At 29.2% G+C, this 18,544-nt stretch overlaps 3 protein-coding genes across 4 annotated transcripts in view; 2 read left to right on the top strand and 1 right to left on the bottom strand.

The window, feature by feature from the left end:
- LOC101496798 (uncharacterized) lies at positions 1-3,740 on the bottom strand. The gene is made up of 5 exons (XM_004507985.4): positions 3,600-3,740; positions 2,364-3,289; positions 1,838-2,038; positions 1,255-1,450; positions 1-590 (listed from the first exon to the last, which is right to left on the bottom strand). Exons 2-5 carry the CDS (start codon positions 3,234-3,236, stop codon positions 406-408), a joined length of 1,455 nt encoding a protein of 484 aa, XP_004508042.1. The 5' UTR covers positions 3,237-3,289; positions 3,600-3,740; the 3' UTR covers positions 1-405.
- A 1,391-nt stretch (positions 3,741-5,131) lies between these two features.
- Positions 5,132-8,569, top strand: LOC101496465 (uncharacterized). Its single transcript, XM_004507984.4, has 4 exons — positions 5,132-6,056; positions 6,317-6,517; positions 6,903-7,098; positions 7,772-8,569. Exons 1-4 carry the CDS (start codon positions 5,178-5,180, stop codon positions 7,954-7,956), a joined length of 1,461 nt encoding a protein of 486 aa, XP_004508041.1. The 5' UTR covers positions 5,132-5,177; the 3' UTR covers positions 7,957-8,569.
- An 8,436-nt stretch (positions 8,570-17,005) lies between these two features.
- LOC101495920 (phosphoinositide phosphatase SAC3) overlaps positions 17,006-18,544 on the top strand; it is a 10,458-nt gene continuing 8,919 nt past the window's right edge. Inside the window, exon 1 of one of the 2 annotated variants that reach the window (XM_004507983.4) lies at positions 17,006-17,676. In XM_004507983.4, the coding sequence (XP_004508040.1) occupies positions 17,545-17,676 (132 nt within the window). In that variant the 5' untranslated portion in view covers positions 17,006-17,544. The remainder of the gene's footprint in view (positions 17,677-18,544) is intronic. The other variant, XM_004507982.4, reaches the window with a different exon arrangement.

Below are 18,544 nucleotides of genomic sequence, written 5' to 3'. Positions count from 1 at the left end.
TGTGTATAATATGAATTAATATTTAAATAATATGAAGTACACGTTACCAACATGAAGAATCTACAATCCAATTTCAGAATAACCCCTCACCAAGGATAAAATAATTCATCAAATGTTTCACCGGTTGTCTTATGTAGTATGTTATATGTACAGTTAAGTATAATAACATATTCACAACATGATGTACTGTTGTAATGTATAATAACTTAAGTGTAAGCACATAGATTTCTCATCCCCCAATGAACCAAATATAAAGGACTTCAAATTGGCAAGGGGAATCGCATTTCAGAATTCCATGCATGCATGAACTAGAACCGTATATACAATGAGCAGTGTTTGAACCTCCATTCGCAGCTGACAGAATGAAAGGTGTAATTCTGCACCTGAAACCATGGAGTAGTAGCCCTAGTAACGTAAACTCGAATATAAATCATGAAGGTTGGTGTATAATGGTTGAGCAGCCTTTGGTCTGTCCACCATGCCAAGTAGAATGTCAGATGTAGTGAGATAAGGATCACCGTAAAAGCGCAGATTGGCATCCATCCGGGTTGCAACTATATTCCCTTCCAATGACACTCCTACAAATGCACCTGCAGTTTGAGAATACTCAGTGCTGTTACATGGCTATACTTTAAAAAATTATTGTACTAATAATAATAATAATAAACAAGGTAATAAAATAGAAATAAAAGAAAGGTAGTAGGTGAAAGCATATATCAATTATAAATGGAGTAACATGTTCACAAGAGTGGAATGTTCTTATTAGTATTCATCATAAGAGTTACTATAGTATCGATGTTTATACCCGAGAATCATACTTTCACTCATTGCAAACAAGGAGATAGGAAAACAGGCTATGTTTCAGGGAATGCCAAGACCATTGCTAGTTGTGACCAAAAACTATATGAAGGCATTGCAGATTCAAACACTGTATATGACGAAGACAAACTAATGACTCTATATATGTGTTGCAATGAAGATACAGCCCTAAAAAAATGCCATCAGTCCATCATATCTAGGTTTGCATATTAATAATATTAGCACGTTTATTTTTATTGCATTACCTGGCCTTGCCAATATATCAGATCAGGTTTTGAAACTACTCAATTTGAAACCATGGTTTGTATAATTCGGTGCTAAATAATAGCTCAAACATGCTCACACATTTATCCGACCCTTAAGTTTTAAAATGTCACTGAAATTTCTTGTGAAAAGAAGATCCCATGGATATGCAGAAAGTATCATTATAACTACCTTTACTGCAACTGTACGTATAACACATGCCAGAGCCCCTATCACCAGCACGAAGATCTGCCTCAAGCACTCTCCCAACAGGTCCGGCGGCAGCACTACAACCAGCACCAAGGGAAAAATGCATGCGACTGCAGAATGTCTTCACAGCTTTCATATCGTGAAGAATAATTATAAAATCCATAAGTTCACCACCGATCTGGAAATACAGGACAAACTCATATTTATCAGTAAAAAATGAATGTGAAACCAAGCTAACACAATCATGTATCCTTGGACAAAACACTTATATTCTCTACTGACTTCCTAATCCTATTAGTGGGTAATATTTAAATTTGATTAGTCGATAGCTTAGAAAAGAATACTACCAATGCAAAAATGTTCCATACTAATAAACACAGAATGAATACTAGTTCCAATCAAAAATTCAGAATTCAAGAAAAGAACAAACTATAAACACATGTGAATTTGAAAGCGGAACAACCTCTATTAGTTATATATTCTTTCACCATTTTTTTAATAAACCAGCGTAAACCATAATGCCAAGATTTTACACATGAACTAAACCCACATATAACCTACTTACCTGAGCACCCCATCCTAAACCAAAGGAGCATATAGCAGATGGTGCAGACCATGATCCATCGTGTCTTCGTGCAACAACCAAACCAGTACCCAGTTTGTAAGAGACCATTGCACCAACTTTGACAACTGTTAAAATGGCTAGACCTTGGGCACTTTTGAGAACAGATAAAGGGATGGACCTCTCAGGATTGGATTTGGCTACCTGTCAATATACAAAGTATTTCAAATAAAAGCAACAAAGGCTCATATACTGAAAAAAACTCATACCTAGAAACTTGATGGATAAAACAGTTGATGCAGAAATTATAATCTAAACCAATACTACTGAAGTATTAATATATTTATTATTCAGATATAAAGCGCAAATACATGCAAGTACTTTACACTTCAGCGTTAGCAAACACCCCCCCAAACACAACAGAGTAGAAGCAATAAAAGCAATTTTAACATGGGCATAAGCTTAAAAAAAAGCAAAGTCACTTGCTCAGCGAAAACTATAATAAAACTACAAAATCAAGCTAGCAAACCTGGCAGTAGTTTTGCAATGTATTGGATGCTTTATATATCTCATGCTCCATAGATAAGCCAATAGGAAGATTAAGCCACCCTCTAGCACTAGTCCAGTCCATGACATCATGCTTAGCTACTTGCACAGCATTGCTTATGGTGTTGATCAGAACACCCTGTAAAGGATCAAGCCTGTCATAGCATGTATCACAAACCCTCTGAGGATTCCTTTCCCTGAAACTAACAGGCAATAAACACCTCCCCTTTGTACATATTCGACAAAAAATCCCCCCACAAAACCGGCAATGATGTCTCCCCCGCGTAAGTGCAGTAAACGAAGCAGAACACTGCATACAAACAGTAGTAGAACTATCAGGGAGCCACTCAGGTGGTTCAGCTTCCAGGACCTCCTTGTAGGAACTATATTCAGCTCCATTTGGCAGACAAAGTGGCGGTGCACTCGGCGTGTACACAGAAGAATCAAGGAAAACATCTCCATTCTTTCCAGAACCAAGAAACGATACATTTGAACTCGGTAACAGATGGTTTACATCACTACTTGGAGCCTTGGTTTTTCCGGTCAAAATAGAATAAATCCCAGAAAGCACATTCTTCAAATTCACCTCAGGAGGCATGTTAGAATGTGAAACACCATGAGCATCATCGTTCGACTCATAACCTCCATCAAACAAGTCATCACCCTCGTAAGGAAACTGATATGATATCTCTTGGTTTGTAAATGTTGCGGCTAATGGGCCACCTGGTGTACCAGGTTCAGGCTCAGACCATGTAGATTCGACACGGCGATTCATATCATCATAACCAAAATGATTTTTCTCTTTTTCTAGCTTAGAGAGTGAAGAGTACGCAACTCTTCCATCAGAGGAACCCATTCACCAACAAAACTAAACTACTGTTTTATTTATTTAAACAGAGCAATCCAAAGCTGCAACAAAAAATTCTAAAGTTACAATCTTTATTGAATGGGTATGGGGAATAGATGTAAAATCACAAAAGGGGGAAAATTTATGAGGGAAAACGATAATCAATGTTTTTTATTTAAATTGAAAAAAAAATTGAACTGAGCAACAACAAAAAAAAGGTAGGGGAAAACATAAACTGGACCTCGAATTGCACGCAGTGAAATCATTGCGCAAGAGAATACGATAAATTACCAAGAAAACAGGTGGTGGGGGATTTAAAATTGGGGTTTTATAGGAAAACGAAAAGGGGGAGAATAACATAATAATACTGACCTTTGATTGAAAGGATGTAGCTGCGAAGTTTGATTCAGTTGAAGAAAAATGAGAAAAGGGAAGAGAGGGCGATGAGAGAGAGAGAGAGGCGAAACGTTGGCGACGGAGTTGGATTATCCGATAATAACTTGACTTAGCTGCATTCACTACGTGCAAACGGCGTCGTTTACACGAAAGCATGTGTTTACGTAACCCGTTTGGATTTATTTAATCTAAATTTTGAGAGAGTTAATTGAAAAATAGTCTATATACAAGTTTTTAAAAGATTTTATAAATAATTCATTTATATTCCATAAAATAAAAACTAATTAGCTTAGATGCATTTATAACATACTTTTGAAACTAACTTCAATATACTAAAAAACATGGTTAAACTAAATTTTGAATTTTAAAATTCAGTTTAAATTTAGAATGTATACTAAAATTAGTTTTAAATAGTAATACGTTTTTAGAAATTATTTAATTTCTATATACTAAGTAAAAGATATTACACATCTATCAAATGATGTGTTGCTTCATTGTTGAATGTGTGTATACAGCTTTTTTATATAGTTTATAGAAATAAACTCTTTCAATAAATTTCTAAATTTAAATTTTATTCGATTGAAATATCAAGACCTTCTATTTTTGGTTTTCAATTCTTTTTTTTTAGCATTATTTATTGAGTTTGTTTGTTTTAACTTAAATAAAAATAATTTTTATTTTAAATGATTTAACGATTATTTTATAGAGATTTTTTTAAAATGAATTTTTAATTTTTGTTTGTTTATTATTATAAAAATAATTTTTTTAAATGATTTTTTATTTGTTTATATACAATTTTGTAAAAATAATTTTTTTAAACTATCAAATTATCATCAAAGACTTACAAATAAATGTTAGCTCTATGCACGTACCAACAATTTTTTCATTATTCTCAAAAAAAATTGCATATTTGTTAGTTGGCATTTTAATTGATATTTAAGTCAATAAAAATGTTATATCACATATTTAAAATAATTCATAATTAATCTTCTTTATAGTTTTATTATTTATAGTGACCAAATTTCATTATCCGTATTCACTAAAATATATTGTCATTATCTATACGTCACAACTTTATTATTTCTTATAATAATATTTGTCAAATTTATTATAATAAATTATTTCGTAAAACAAGTTGATCAATGTATCTGAATACTCGTAAAAAATAATATATAAACACATAATCAATAAAAGAGCATTATAGAAAAATCATATATGAAAGGTCAAAATATAACAATATCATATAAATAAAATGATCAAACGAAAGAGAAAACATAACTAATTATAAATTGATTAAGAAAACTAATAAAAACGCAACTAATGATTTTTTATCTGAAAAAATAAATATTTTTTTCTTGAAAAAAGGTGAAACAAATGGACTCATTATGAGTAATAATACATTATATTAATTATTTTTAACATGCGTGCACATTAATTCTTTTTAGCATCACCCATTTTCTTCCGTCGTTTAATGTTGACGCATGTTATTATGTTATTCTCCCCTTTTCGTTTTCCTATAAAAGCCTAATTTCAAATCAGGAGGCATGTTGGTGAATGGATTCCTCCGATGGAAGAGTTGCGTACTCTTCACTCTCAAAGCTAGTAAAAGAGAAAAATCACATTGGTTATGATGATATGAATCGCCATGTCGAATCTACATGGTCTGAGCCTGAAACTGGTACACCAGGTGGCCCATTAGCATCAACATCTACTAACCAAGAGATATCATATCAGTTTCCTTATGAGGGTGATGACTTGTTTGATGGAGGTTATGAGATAAACTATGATGCTCACGATGCTTCACATTCTAACATGCCTCCTGAGGTGAATTTGAAGAATGTGCTTTCTAGAATTTATTCTATTTTGACCGGAAAAACCACGGCTCCAAGGGTTGATGTAAACCATCTGTTACCGAGTTCAGATGTATCGTTTCTTAGCTCTGAAAAGAATGGAGATGTTTACCTTGATTCTTCTGTGTACACGTACACGCCGAGTGCGCCCCCACTTTGTCTGCTAAATGGAGCTGAATATAGTTCCTACAAGGAGGTCCTGGAAGCTGAACCACCTGAGTGGCTCCCTGATAGTTCTACTACTGTTTGTATGCAGTGTTCTGCTTCGTTTACTGCACTTACAAGGGGGAGACATCATTGCCGGTTTTGTGGGGGGATTTTTTGTCGAATATGTACAAAGGGGATGTGTTTATTGCCTGTTAGGTTCAGAGAAAGGAATCCTCAAAGGGTTTGTGATACATGCTATGACAGGCTTGATCCTTTACAGGGTGTTCTTATCAACACCATAAGCAATGCTGTACAAATAGCTAAGCATGATGTCATGGACTGGACTAGTGCTAGAGGGTGGCTTAATCTTCCTATTGGCTTATCTATGGAGCATGAGATATATAAAGCATCCAATACATTGCAAAACTACTGCCAGGTTTGCTAGCTTGATTTTGTAGTTTTATTATAGTTTTCATTGAGCAAGTGACTTTGTTTTTTTTTAATCTTATGCCCATGTTAAAATTGCTTTTATTGCTTCTGTTTTGTTTTGTTTGGGGGTGTTTGCTAATTCTGAAGTGTAAAGTACTTGTATGTATTTTCGCTTTATCTTCTTTATCCATCAAGTTTCTAGGTATGAGTTTTTTTCAGTATATTAGCCTTTGTTGCTTTTATTTGAAATACTTTGTATATTGACAGGTAGCCAAATCCAATCCTGAGAGGTCCATCCCTCTATCTGTTCTCAAAAGTGCCCAAGGTCTAGCCATTTTGACAGTTGTCAAAGCTGGTTCAATCGTCTCTTACAAACTGGGTACAGGTTTGGTTGTTGCACGAAGACACGATGGATCATGGTCTGCACCATCGGCTATATGCTCCATGGGTTTAGGATGGGGTGCTCAGGTAAGTAGGTTATATGTGGATTTAGTTCATGTGTAAAATCTTGGCATTATGGTTTACGCTGGTTTATTAAAAAATGGTGAAAGAATATAACTAATAGAGGTGGTTCCGCTTTCAAATTCATATGTGTTTATAGTTTGTTCTTTTCTTGAATTCTGAATCTTTGATTGGATAGTATTCTTCTTTCCGTGCTTATTAGTATGGAACGTTTTTGCATTGGTAGTATTCTTTTCTAAGCTATCGACTAATCAACTTTAAATATTACCCAATAATAGGATTAGGAAGTCAGTAGAGAATATATGTGTTTTGTCCAAGGATACATGATTGTGTTAGCTTGGTTACACATTCATTTTTTACTGATAAATATGAGTTTGTCCTGTATTTCCAGATCGGTGGTGAACTTATGGATTTTATAATTATTCTTCACGATATGAAAGCTGTGAAGACATTCTGCAGTCGCATGCATTTTTCCCTTGGTGCTGGTTGTAGTGCTGCCGCCGGACCTGTTGGGAGAGTGCTTGAGGCAGATCTTCGTGCTGGTGATAGGGGCTCTGGCATGTGTTATACGTACAGTTGCAGTAAAGGTAGTTATAATGATACTTTCTGCATATCCATGGGATCTTCTTTTCACAAGAAATTTCAATGACATTTTTAACTTAAGGGTCATATAAATGTGTGAGCATGTTTGAGCTATTATTTAGCACCGTATTATACAAACCATGGTTTCAAATTGAGTAGTTTCAACACCTGATCTGATATATTGCCAAGGCTAGGTAATGCAATAAAAATAGACGTGCTAATATTACTAATATGCAAACCTAGATATGATGGACTGGTGGCATTTTTTTAGGGCTGTATTTTCATTGCAACACATATATAGTCATTAGTTTGTCTTCGTCATATATAGTGTTTGAATCTGCAATGCCTTCATATAGTTCTTGGTCACAACTAGCAATGGTCTTGGCATTCCCTGAAACATTCCTGAAACATGCCTTTTTTACCATCTCCTTGTTTGCAATGAGTGAAAGTATCGATTCTCGGGTACAAACATCGGTACTATAGTAACTCGTATGATGAATACTAATAAGAACGTTCCACTATTGTGAACATGTTACTCCATTTATAATTGATATATGCTTTCAGCTACTACCTTTCTTTTATTTCTATTTTATCACCTTGTTTATTATTATTAGTAGTACAATAATTTTTGAAAGTATAGATAGCCATGTAACAGCACTGAGTTTTGTCATACTGCAGGTGCATTTGTAGGAGTGTCATTGGAAGGGAATATAGTTGCAACCAGGATGGATGCCAATCTGCGCTTTTACGGTGATCCTTATCTCACTACATCTGACATTCTACTTGGCATGGTGGACAGACCAAAGGCTGCTCAACCATTATACACCAACCTTCATGATTTATATTCGAGTTTACGCTACTAGGGCTACTACTCCATGGTTTCAGGTGCAGAGTTACACCTTTCATTCTGTCAGCTGCCAGTGGAGGTTCAAACACTGCTCATTGTATATACGGTTCTAGTTCATGCATGCATGGAGTTCTGAAATGCGATTCCCCTTGCCAATTTGAAGTCCTTTATATTAGGTTCATTGGGGGATGAGAAATCTATGTTCTTACACTTAAGTTATTATACATTACAACAGTACATTATGCCGTGAATATGATATTATACGTAATTGTACATATACTACATAAGACAACCGGTGAAACATTTGATGAATTATTTTATCCTTGGTGAGGGGTTATTCTGAAATTGGATTTTAGAATCTTCATGTTGGTAACGTGTACTTCGTATTATTTAAATATTAATTCATATTATACACACCTAAGATAGGATGCTGAACCTTATTTGATGCATAGAGGTTACACTGACACATGGATGAGAACTGAGAAGGCTTGAAAAGGTATCACCAACGTGTTCTGTTGGGTTAACTTGTAATGTAACTAACTAATAGATAAATGTTTTGAATTGTAGCATGAAGAGACACGGTGTATGATAATGCCATACATGAATGTTATTAATTTATGTATGACTCATTTTTAAAGTTTTATAGTTAGTGAGTTTTCCAATATTGCCAAATTGACAAAATAACTTAGATGACAACACTAAATTCAAAGGATGACAATAAGATTATTTGTATTAAAAACGTATAGCATAAATAACCCAATAGCATAATTACAAAGTCATTGATCCCTAACAAAAGGTAATTAGATCATAATGAGCTTTAACAACAAATAAAACTGAAAATATACCTTAACTGGATCCATTATAGGTATAGTAAATACAATAATACAACCACTCTTTCAGTTTAGTTATGAAAAACAGCTCAGAATGGCACTTGAATGGCAATGGAAGGAAATGGGTGTAATAGTGATGATGGAAGATGAAGTAGCAGGTGAGACAGTAGACACATAATAAACTAGGTCAAGACTAGCCTGCCCTTAAAGTTTGTGGTTTCCCTTTCTTGTAGAACCACGTCCTTTAGTTGCTTGCGTTCACAATATGTATGATAAATGCTGAGTTTCTTTAACTCCCACTAGATGTTAGGTGTCAAACTCGCACGAAAATTAAAAACTCGCAAATGGTATCAACGGCGATAAGGTAATGAGCAAATTTGAACTAAATGGAGGAATGTTTAAAAAAGGCTTAAAATAAATACTAATAATTAATTTTAAAAAATATGTATAATTTTATTACAAAATTAATTTTTCCATTTTATATAATTTAATAAATTTTATTTAAAATTATTACAATATTAAAATTCATTAAAAATTTTAACATAAATATAATTTTTATATGGATAGTTTTTTATTTATAATTTTGTCTTTTATATAATTTAATAAATTAGCATTTAAAATTATAAAATATAATAATTAATTGAAAATTTAAAATAAATTTAATTTATTTACAAGGGTATTTTTATCATATATATATATATATATATATATAATATCTTTATTTATATTCTGACTAATAAATATAATTATTTAGTTACTCATTATTTTAAATTTTAAATTTATTTAGTAATATCAATATATATTTTTTAAATATAAAAGCATTTTACTATTTCTTTAATATTTTAGCTTTTTTTTTTTAATTTATAGTATTTAAATATAATAAATTAATTTTAAAAAATGTAATGGATCTAGATAATTATTTTATTATTTAAATATAATATATATATATATATAATTATTTTATTATTTAAATATATATATATATATATATATATATATATATATATATATATATATATATATATAACAAATATACACACAACAAATATACACGATTAGATAAAATAGTATATTATTTATTATTATTTACACATCAAACACGTGATATAATATCTTATCACTATTGTAATTTATCTTTATTTAATTTTATATTATATTTTATTATTATTATTATTATTATTATTATTATTATTATTATTATTATTATTATTATTATTATTATTATTAAAAAAGTTGTAAGTAAGGATGTATAAATGATGGAAAAGATTGAATTTTGTGTCTCTCTTATTCAATCTTTATATTTGATTAGACTAATTTTTAGATTTTAATTCGTCTCTACCAAATTCGATTAATTGCAGGTTTAATAAAAACATGACGAAATCGGATTGGTCTCAAGACGAGTCGCCAACTAGTCATTCTTTAATTTTATTTTTTTTGAAATTAATTAAATTTAAAGTAACTCATTACAAACCACATATAATTACCACTTGTCAATTCATTCAAAAGTAGTAACTCATAACATTGTTATATAAAATATAAATCATTTAATCAAAACAAGTAACCTACTTCATGTTTGATCCATAAATTTTTTTATCACATAATAGTCTTACTCTTTAATGAAGAGTAGTATCAAAACAACATTGTCTTATAAATTAAATAGTATATAAATTAAAGAGTACATATATATTAATCAAAATAAACATATGTCTTGCTTCCTCCTACTTATTGTCACCACAATAACTATGGTGTTGAACCTTTAAATTGCAGGTACAAATCTATTATAATAACAAGAAAATAAAATTTATCAGCAAAAAGCACTCTGGACAGAGGTGTAGCTTGCAAAATTCAGCAAGCAAGGTAATTGCAACAAGCAAAATGAAACCAACTCAATAAACTAGGTATCATGTGCAAAATTATAATAAACCAACTCAATTTTATAAATGAAAATGAAACTAACAATAAACAACTATGTTGCCTTCATAACTTATAATGTTGGAGCCTTTGAGGTACTACCTTCATGACAGTCTTCTATCACATTTGTTCATTGTGTTCCAATAATATATATTAGCATCAACACAAAATATTAATTTATATTAAACAATTATTTGAGTAAATTAAAATAAGCAGTAAATAAAAAGTATGAAACCTATCTTTAATAATTTTTCTAGTGATATTTGCTTCAAATTTGAGACCACTAGGGTTCAACCAATTTTGAGTGCAAATAAGTGTCTCGTTCATTTTAGGAGATAAGGAGCTGCGAAATACATCAAACACATGTCCACTAGTGCTAAAACACGACTCATATGCCACTATAGAAACTGAAATAGCTAATACATCACGAGCAATGAGATAAAGAATCATGTATTTTGAAGAATTTGTTTTCCACCAATCCAATATGTCAAAATTAACATTTTTATCGATGTCTAATGCGTCCTCTTCTAAATATCTCTCAATATATGATAAATCTAAATTCATTTTAGCCTTCTTTTGTTTTTTCTATAAGTCCACCCTATTGTTAGAAACACCTTTAAGATTGTTTAGTCCAATCTGAGATGGTATGCTTCTTAAACCATTTTCATCATCTTCAATTTTATTTTGCGAAACATCTCCTCTTGAGTAAAACAAATGCAAACCATCTAAGGTATCTCTTACCAATGTAGACATACTAGTAGCTAGTACTTTGTCAAACATAACCGCCAAATACCAATTGACATAATCAAGCTTATATCAAGGATAAAAAAATGGATTCATTTTATCAATATTTGTCCAATATTTATTAAACTTTTCTCTCATTGAATTTACAACACCTCCTAATAGTTTACAATGACTCTTAATTCAAGTTGGCAATTGAGACTCAACGGTTACAATTTGATGGAATCATGTATTTGATGTCACGTACAAAGAACCAAAGAAACATAAAGTTACTTCATAGAAAAATTTCAAAAAGTGAACAAAGATCCTACAAGTCTCCTAATCAATACTTTTAGGCGGGCCAACCTTTTTTGTTCTTCTCTTTTTCCTCTTCACCAAACCATTGTCGAAAATACAATTCTTGCTCATTAAGTCTATCAAATACTTTTTCAAACTACTCAGTATGTTCCAACATAATATACATGGAATTCCACCTAGTTAGAATATCTAGACACACGAGACTTTGATGCTTAATCATTTCAGCCTCAATACATTTTTTAATTTTTTTTTATGTCTTTGGTAAGAATTGACAACATAACACACAACATTTATAATACTTTTGATGGACAATTGTTGCTTATGTGTACCATCACAAACAATCAAATTAAGAATATGAGCAAAATATCTCATATGCATATAATTTCCACTATACACTACTTCTCCCCTAGTATTAAACTTACTTTAAAGGTATGAAATTTATCCATCATTTAAGTTGGCATTATCAACTGTTATAGTAAAAATATTTTCAATTTCTCCTTCCCTTAAACATCTTTCAATTTCTCTTCCAATGGTTTCACCCTTGTGATTTTCAATTTGACAAAAGTTTGTAATTCTTTTATGTAGTTTCCATTCTTCATTAATAAAATGCGCTCTCAAACACATATATCCTAAATTTTGGTTTGAAGTCCAACAACCAGTTGTCAAACAAACATGAATGCATGATTTTTTAAACCAAACCTTTAGCTTATTCTTTTCCTCCAAAAACAATTGATGACAATCCCTTGAAATTGTAACCCTAGATGGCATGGACAATTGAGGCTCGAATTGATTTAACATTCTACGAAATCCAAGCCCTTCTAGATGTAAGGAGAATAGATGTAAGGAGATTTATTTTTTCTTTCAAACTCTAAATTAAGTCAGTGCAGTAAAATCAATGATAAGGTAAAATAATAATTAAAAAAAATAATCGTTTGTTCTTAATGTATTTTGAGACAAGACGAGTAATCCAAAAGTGGCTTGAACCCGATTCTTTTTTTACCTTATCGTTGTCCTATTTTTTTTTTGTCCATATTTTTTTAGATGGTATCAGATACAACTCATTACTTATAGATCAGATCGAATTCGCAGGACGAACCGAGTTGTATCCAAATTTTCTGCATTGTAGTTCCACCACGCCTCTCCAAGCATTCCAAACCATATAAGATTGAGTTTCTCAATTTGTGTCATGGTAGAACATTGGTAGCTCCATCAGCATTCTATGAAGGCCTATTTTAATCTTTCTGGATTTCTCTCTCCAATTTCTATACAATTTCTCAAGCATAGCCTGTGCTAAATATTTTCTCAAAAAATAAAAACTATGCTAAGTATTACTGTTATTACCAGTATTTTGACATAATCAGTGTCAAGGATTACCTTTCTATCGGTTAGAAATGAAAGATCGTCTCAATAGTATTTTTTATTTTACAAAAATTTCTCGTTGAAACGTGTCGTTGTTACTTTTGACAAACCGTGGATATGTGTTGTTAATTAACTTTAAAAATTAAAAATAAATAAATAAAACAAGATAGTTTATTACCCTGTACGTATGCACAACGCTGCCGTGCCGCCCCAGGATAATTAAAGTTGTATAGTGTATACTTGTATTTTTTTTGTTATTTTTATTTTTATTTTTCATTCTTATAGTATCACGAACATATTCAGATGCCACGTTGGTTCACATTCACGTCGGTCATTAAATATAAACATAATAGTATTTAAAAAAGTAATAAAAAATAAAAAATTAATTTTGCAATAAAGAAGAGAGATAAAATAAAATAAAGATTATTATATTATGTCCCGTACGAATATTTGATGTATTTGTAACAAGTAAATATATGCCAGGATTAGAAATAAACAAGGTATCATAAATAAAAATTCAGTTACCTATATAAAATGAATTTTTAAATATAAACTTCAAATTTAACAAAATATTACAATTCAAAATTTAAAATATAAAATTTATCAATTTTAAAAAATATGTAAGATTTCATCCTAATAATAGCGTTGTCATTTTATATAAACTAATAAATTAAAACTATACTGAAATTATAATATTTAAAAATAACATTATTATTCAAATTTATAAAAATATGAATAATAATTTATTTATTTTTTATTTTTTAGTGTTAAATTTTGTTAAATATAAATTATTTTACTTTTATTTAATCTTTTATAATATTTTTTTGCTTTTTTATAAAATATATTATATGTAACTACTTTACAAAGATAATATTATCATTTAAAATGATATATATTATATTATGCTATGTACACAAAAAATATAGCATGATAAAACAATATTTTTCTATTTACTAATATGTGTGCATAAAATACCTAATAAAATAATAATTTATTATATCCACGTTATATCATTATCATATTATATATTATATCATATTTTTATTATATCTTAACTATCAAATATGCTTTAAAAGATTTTGTTTTAAAACTATATTGACTCCACTTATATTATAATTAAAGTTACTTGAGTTGAGTTAATTAATTTGTATTTCAATAGAGGTAGAGAGAAAATGGTCATCAAGTACCTATGTTCCCTAAATTTTTATTCGTTGATTTGAGTTATACATAATAAATCATTTTACAATTTTATAGTTAGTTAGTTATTAAATAATTTTTACATAAAAAATAATTAAATATGTATTTTCTTAATCGCTCTTATTAATTAGTTTAATTTTCAAATCTATATTTCATTAATTAATTTAATCTATATAATTATTAACAAAAGCGAAAGTTTAATGATATATTTAATTTCAATACAAATAAGATTGTATTAACCAAACCTCACATATTCAATAACGTATTAATTTTATATACATGTTGGTTTTGATCATGATCCCCAACTACAAAATTGGTAGATAATAAGGGGTGGCTCTAGCCCATCCCTCCCCAAATTTTACACTTATATTATATCTAAATTATTTTAGTTTTATATATATATATAAACATCAATACCATATATATTATATATTAGTAATGTCATTTAATTTAATTTAATTTGTATCAATTTTGTCTTATAATAAATGTATTATTTGTTATTTTTTAATATCAATACACAATTTATAATTTTTCTTCACCGATATATATTTATTTATTGTATCTCAGTTTATTAAATTTATTTATTAACTACAATTAATAAATATATTTAAATAAATGAAACTAACTGTATCATTAAAATTAATACAATTAATTATTTTTTAAAAATCTTTCATAACTCAAATAAGACATTAATTAAATGAGACCGAATAAGTGTGTACACAATTATCTAATTAGATATTGCAATTTAAATGTTTCGAAATATTATTTCTTAAAATGTATATACAAAAATCTAAATGATGATATATGATTTTTTCTATTTAAAAAATAACATGTGATTATAGATATGTGTAAAACTATTTTACATTATCGATACATATAAATTATAGTTTTAGTTCTAATTTTTCTATTTTAGTTGAATTACGAAATTAGTTTTTTCATTTTATTTTTCACTAATTTTGATCTCTCAAAATAATTTTGGTCAAAAAATTTATGAAATATCAATTTTTTAAGTTACATCATACCATTTATGATCATAGATTTTATATACAATTGTTGCAAAAAAATGACACTTCATTAAGTTTTAAATTAAAATTATATATGGAAACTAAAACTAAAAATAAATAAAATGAATAATTATTTTTATGATTCAATTAAAATAAAGGAACAAAATCTACAATTAAACTTAAATTTAAATGATTTACTTATTTAATATTATAATACGAGAAACGACAGATATAGTAATTAATCCTCTGCCAAAATAATTATACTATAACTATTATAAATATCATTGATATTGATATTTATTACTACTACCACATTTAATGATGTTTTTTATTGGAATAATACTGGAATATACAAATTATAATTTTCCGTTTTTTCTACAAATTTATTTCTAAATTTAGTTTATTAATTTTTGAAATACGGTCGAACAACCCAAATCTTACATTTTTGTTTTCCGGTACAACCGAATCTTACATTTGCAATATAGAACGTGTTGTTGTTCTTACCAAAATAGTAGTAAAATTAACATTGCTGTTTTTTTTTTGGTGAAGAAACAAAAATTACACTGCTATTGCTATTTCTGATGGGCATGTCCATTTTTTTTCTTTTGAATTTTTAAAGTGTGGACGGAGCAGTGTCCACACGTTGAATTTTATTTTATTTCATTTATTTATTATTTTATTTAAAGTTGATTTTGTGGTTTTGATGTGTTCCCCATGAATCTGAGAGCCTTGATCTTCTCCCCACTATTATTTATTTATTAGTTTTTTATTTTTCAGTTCTCCACTCTCTTTGGCAGAGAGAAAAATTATTACATGCACCAATTTAAACGATTCACAATATTATTAATTTTATACTGATATTTAATATAAATTTATAAATGTATTATTTTATCATATTTTATTTTTTATAAAGTGGTATTTGATTATATTTTCATCTAATTTTTTGTTTTATTTTATTTTTATAATATTAATAATGTATAAGTTCATTAAACTCATGCTATATATTATATTACAAATCTAATATGTATTCTATTTTTATGAGTTAGAGGGTTAAAAATAACAAGGATACCGTTCACAATAAGTCAATATAAAGATGGACGTACATTGTAAAAGTACTATCACTACAAATCAATTTATATTGACATTCAGAAATAAATATCTATTTTTCTGGTATGCATTTCATCAATTTCAAAATTTTAAATGTGTCACTGCATAAATCAATAAATCAGTTGAAATACATTTTGTTTTGATTGAAAAATCTATCACTAATTTTTTTAGATAGAAAAAATAAATACTATTAAAAATTTAAAAATATAATTACAAAATTTCAAATATTTTTTCCGTTGAATTAATTTAATGACAAATACTTTTTATAAAAAACATTTTTAAAAAAATTGAAGGCTTTATTAAACATATTTTTTAACTCTATTCAATTCATTTTATAATTTTAAAGTTATATCAATAATATATTTATGAAAATCAAATACAGCAAAATAAAATAGTAAATTTTTAATAAATGCAGATATAAAGATGAATTTATTTTAAGAATAATATATATTTCAAATAATATTAGATCTTAAATTCGTACTATTCACACAAAAAATATTATATTTAAAAAGTAATAATTAATTCTTTTAAACAAAAAATTATATATAATTGTTTTTTATTTTCTAAAATAAAAATTTAATTATTATTATTATTTAAAGAAATAGAATGAATTATTAGGAGCTGTTGTTTCTTCACCCGTGGTTCCAACCTTTTTGTTCTCGAATCTCCCAAATCTTCTTCTTCTTCTTTCCAAATTCAATTCCCACCAATCTGCTCGATCTTCTTCTCTTATCTTCTTTCATCTTAAGATTTCATTTTCATAATTAGGGTTTTCTCTACGCAGCTACCAATTCATTTTCCTTAAAAAAATTCTCAAAACTTCATTCCAAGGAAGGTGCCGAATTTTCGATCCGTTTGTATCAAAGCTCGAGTTAGAATTACTAGGTCGTTGTTGAAGTGATGGTGTGGATGATTCATTTAGGAGAATTTGGTCTTCGAAAGATCAATGAATTCTGAATCGGTATTGAGAAAATAATATGTTGTATTTGAAGCAACCTAGAGTTCAACATATGGATTTGTATTTTTGGATTGTTAGAGTTTTGCATTGTGATGATGATTCTGAATTTTGGTGATTTGGTTCACTTTGCATGCCGTTTTGGTAGTTTCCCTTGAGCCTGAGGCTCGAGGGGGATCTGAATTATTGCAAAGGAAAAAGTTATGGCTTCGTCAGAGAATGAAATTTCTCACTCTCCTTCTTCTTCTTCTTCATCTTCTTCTTCTGTCTCTGACGAAATATCTCCTCCTTCCAATCTCTGTATGCAGAAGTTTAGGCTTTATGAGACTCGATCGGTAATATACCCCTTTCTATAACTTTTTTATTTTATTCTAGTTTTATTGTTGTTGTTATAGGGAGATCTCTCTGATTTTGTTATGTGATTAGCTTGTTCTGTTTTGTAGAAATATATGTGTGAATGATTTTTTTTTTTTTTTTTTTGTTTGTAAAAGAAAATTGGGGAAGTGGGAAATTATTAATTAATTAAAGGTACTTATGGCCATTTTACAACTGCCTCAGATGGATTTGAACTCTGTTCCTTTGAGGTTGTCAAGCTCTTACCAATGAGTTGATACCCCAGGGAGTTTTGGAGGTCAAACTCTTATTACTGGGCTGATACCTTGTGTGTGAATGATTTTGATCTCCAATGTTGGTTTAAAGTGTTGTCGATGCACTTGTTTCTTGTTGATATTCATATATGGTGAAGACATGTTTGTTTTAGTGCATTTATTATGTTATTTATAAGCCACTTATCATCTCAAGTTGGCTTTTATTTTGATATTGCAATGTTTTGTGTTTTTAGAAGAAACATGGTAGATTGCATTGTATGATTTGAACTTCCTTACATTCATTATTTGACAATATAAAAGTTTGTTTGACAAAGAAGAAAAAACTACTTAACTTTGTTGCCTTGTGTTTTGTTTATGTTCTAATTGTATTCCATTCACACTGTAACTTCTTGTGCATCGATTTTGCCTCTCTTAAATGCGTCAGAATGAAATTTGTATGTTGCTGAATTAGACCAACTATTGGATGCTTTCTGGTTCCTTTAAAAGCTTCGGATGCTTTGGTAGAGTTGCAGTAATAATCTTACATTTATTTTATGAGTATAATGGAGGTTCACTGATAGTGTAAATTATTTTACATTGTCACCAAATAACCATT

This window comes from Cicer arietinum, chromosome 7 (genome assembly GCF_000331145.2).
Source record: "Cicer arietinum cultivar CDC Frontier isolate Library 1 chromosome 7, Cicar.CDCFrontier_v2.0, whole genome shotgun sequence".
NCBI lineage: Eukaryota > Viridiplantae > Streptophyta > Magnoliopsida > Fabales > Fabaceae > Cicer > Cicer arietinum.
This window is presented reverse-complemented; position numbering and strand designations above follow the sequence as displayed.

What these genes read in the sequence shown, in the direction of transcription:
- LOC101496798 (XM_004507985.4), bottom strand. Translation starts at nt 3,236, where the DNA reads ATGGGTTCCTCTGATGGAAGAGTTGCGTACTCTTCACTCTCTAAGCTA. An exon ending in GTTTAGGATGGGGTGCTCAG is followed by an intron (nt 1,451 to 1,837) that starts GTAAGTAGGTTA and finishes CTGTATTTCCAG; the next exon opens with ATCGGTGGTGAACTTATGGA. An exon ending in TACGTACAGTTGCAGTAAAG is followed by an intron (nt 591 to 1,254) that starts GTAGTTATAATG and finishes CTCAAACTGCAG; the next exon opens with GTGCATTTGTAGGAGTGTCA.
- LOC101496465 (XM_004507984.4), top strand. Translation starts at nt 5,178, where the DNA reads ATGGATTCCTCCGATGGAAGAGTTGCGTACTCTTCACTCTCAAAGCTA. An exon ending in GTTTAGGATGGGGTGCTCAG is followed by an intron (nt 6,518 to 6,902) that starts GTAAGTAGGTTA and finishes CTGTATTTCCAG; the next exon opens with ATCGGTGGTGAACTTATGGA. An exon ending in TACGTACAGTTGCAGTAAAG is followed by an intron (nt 7,099 to 7,771) that starts GTAGTTATAATG and finishes GTCATACTGCAG; the next exon opens with GTGCATTTGTAGGAGTGTCA.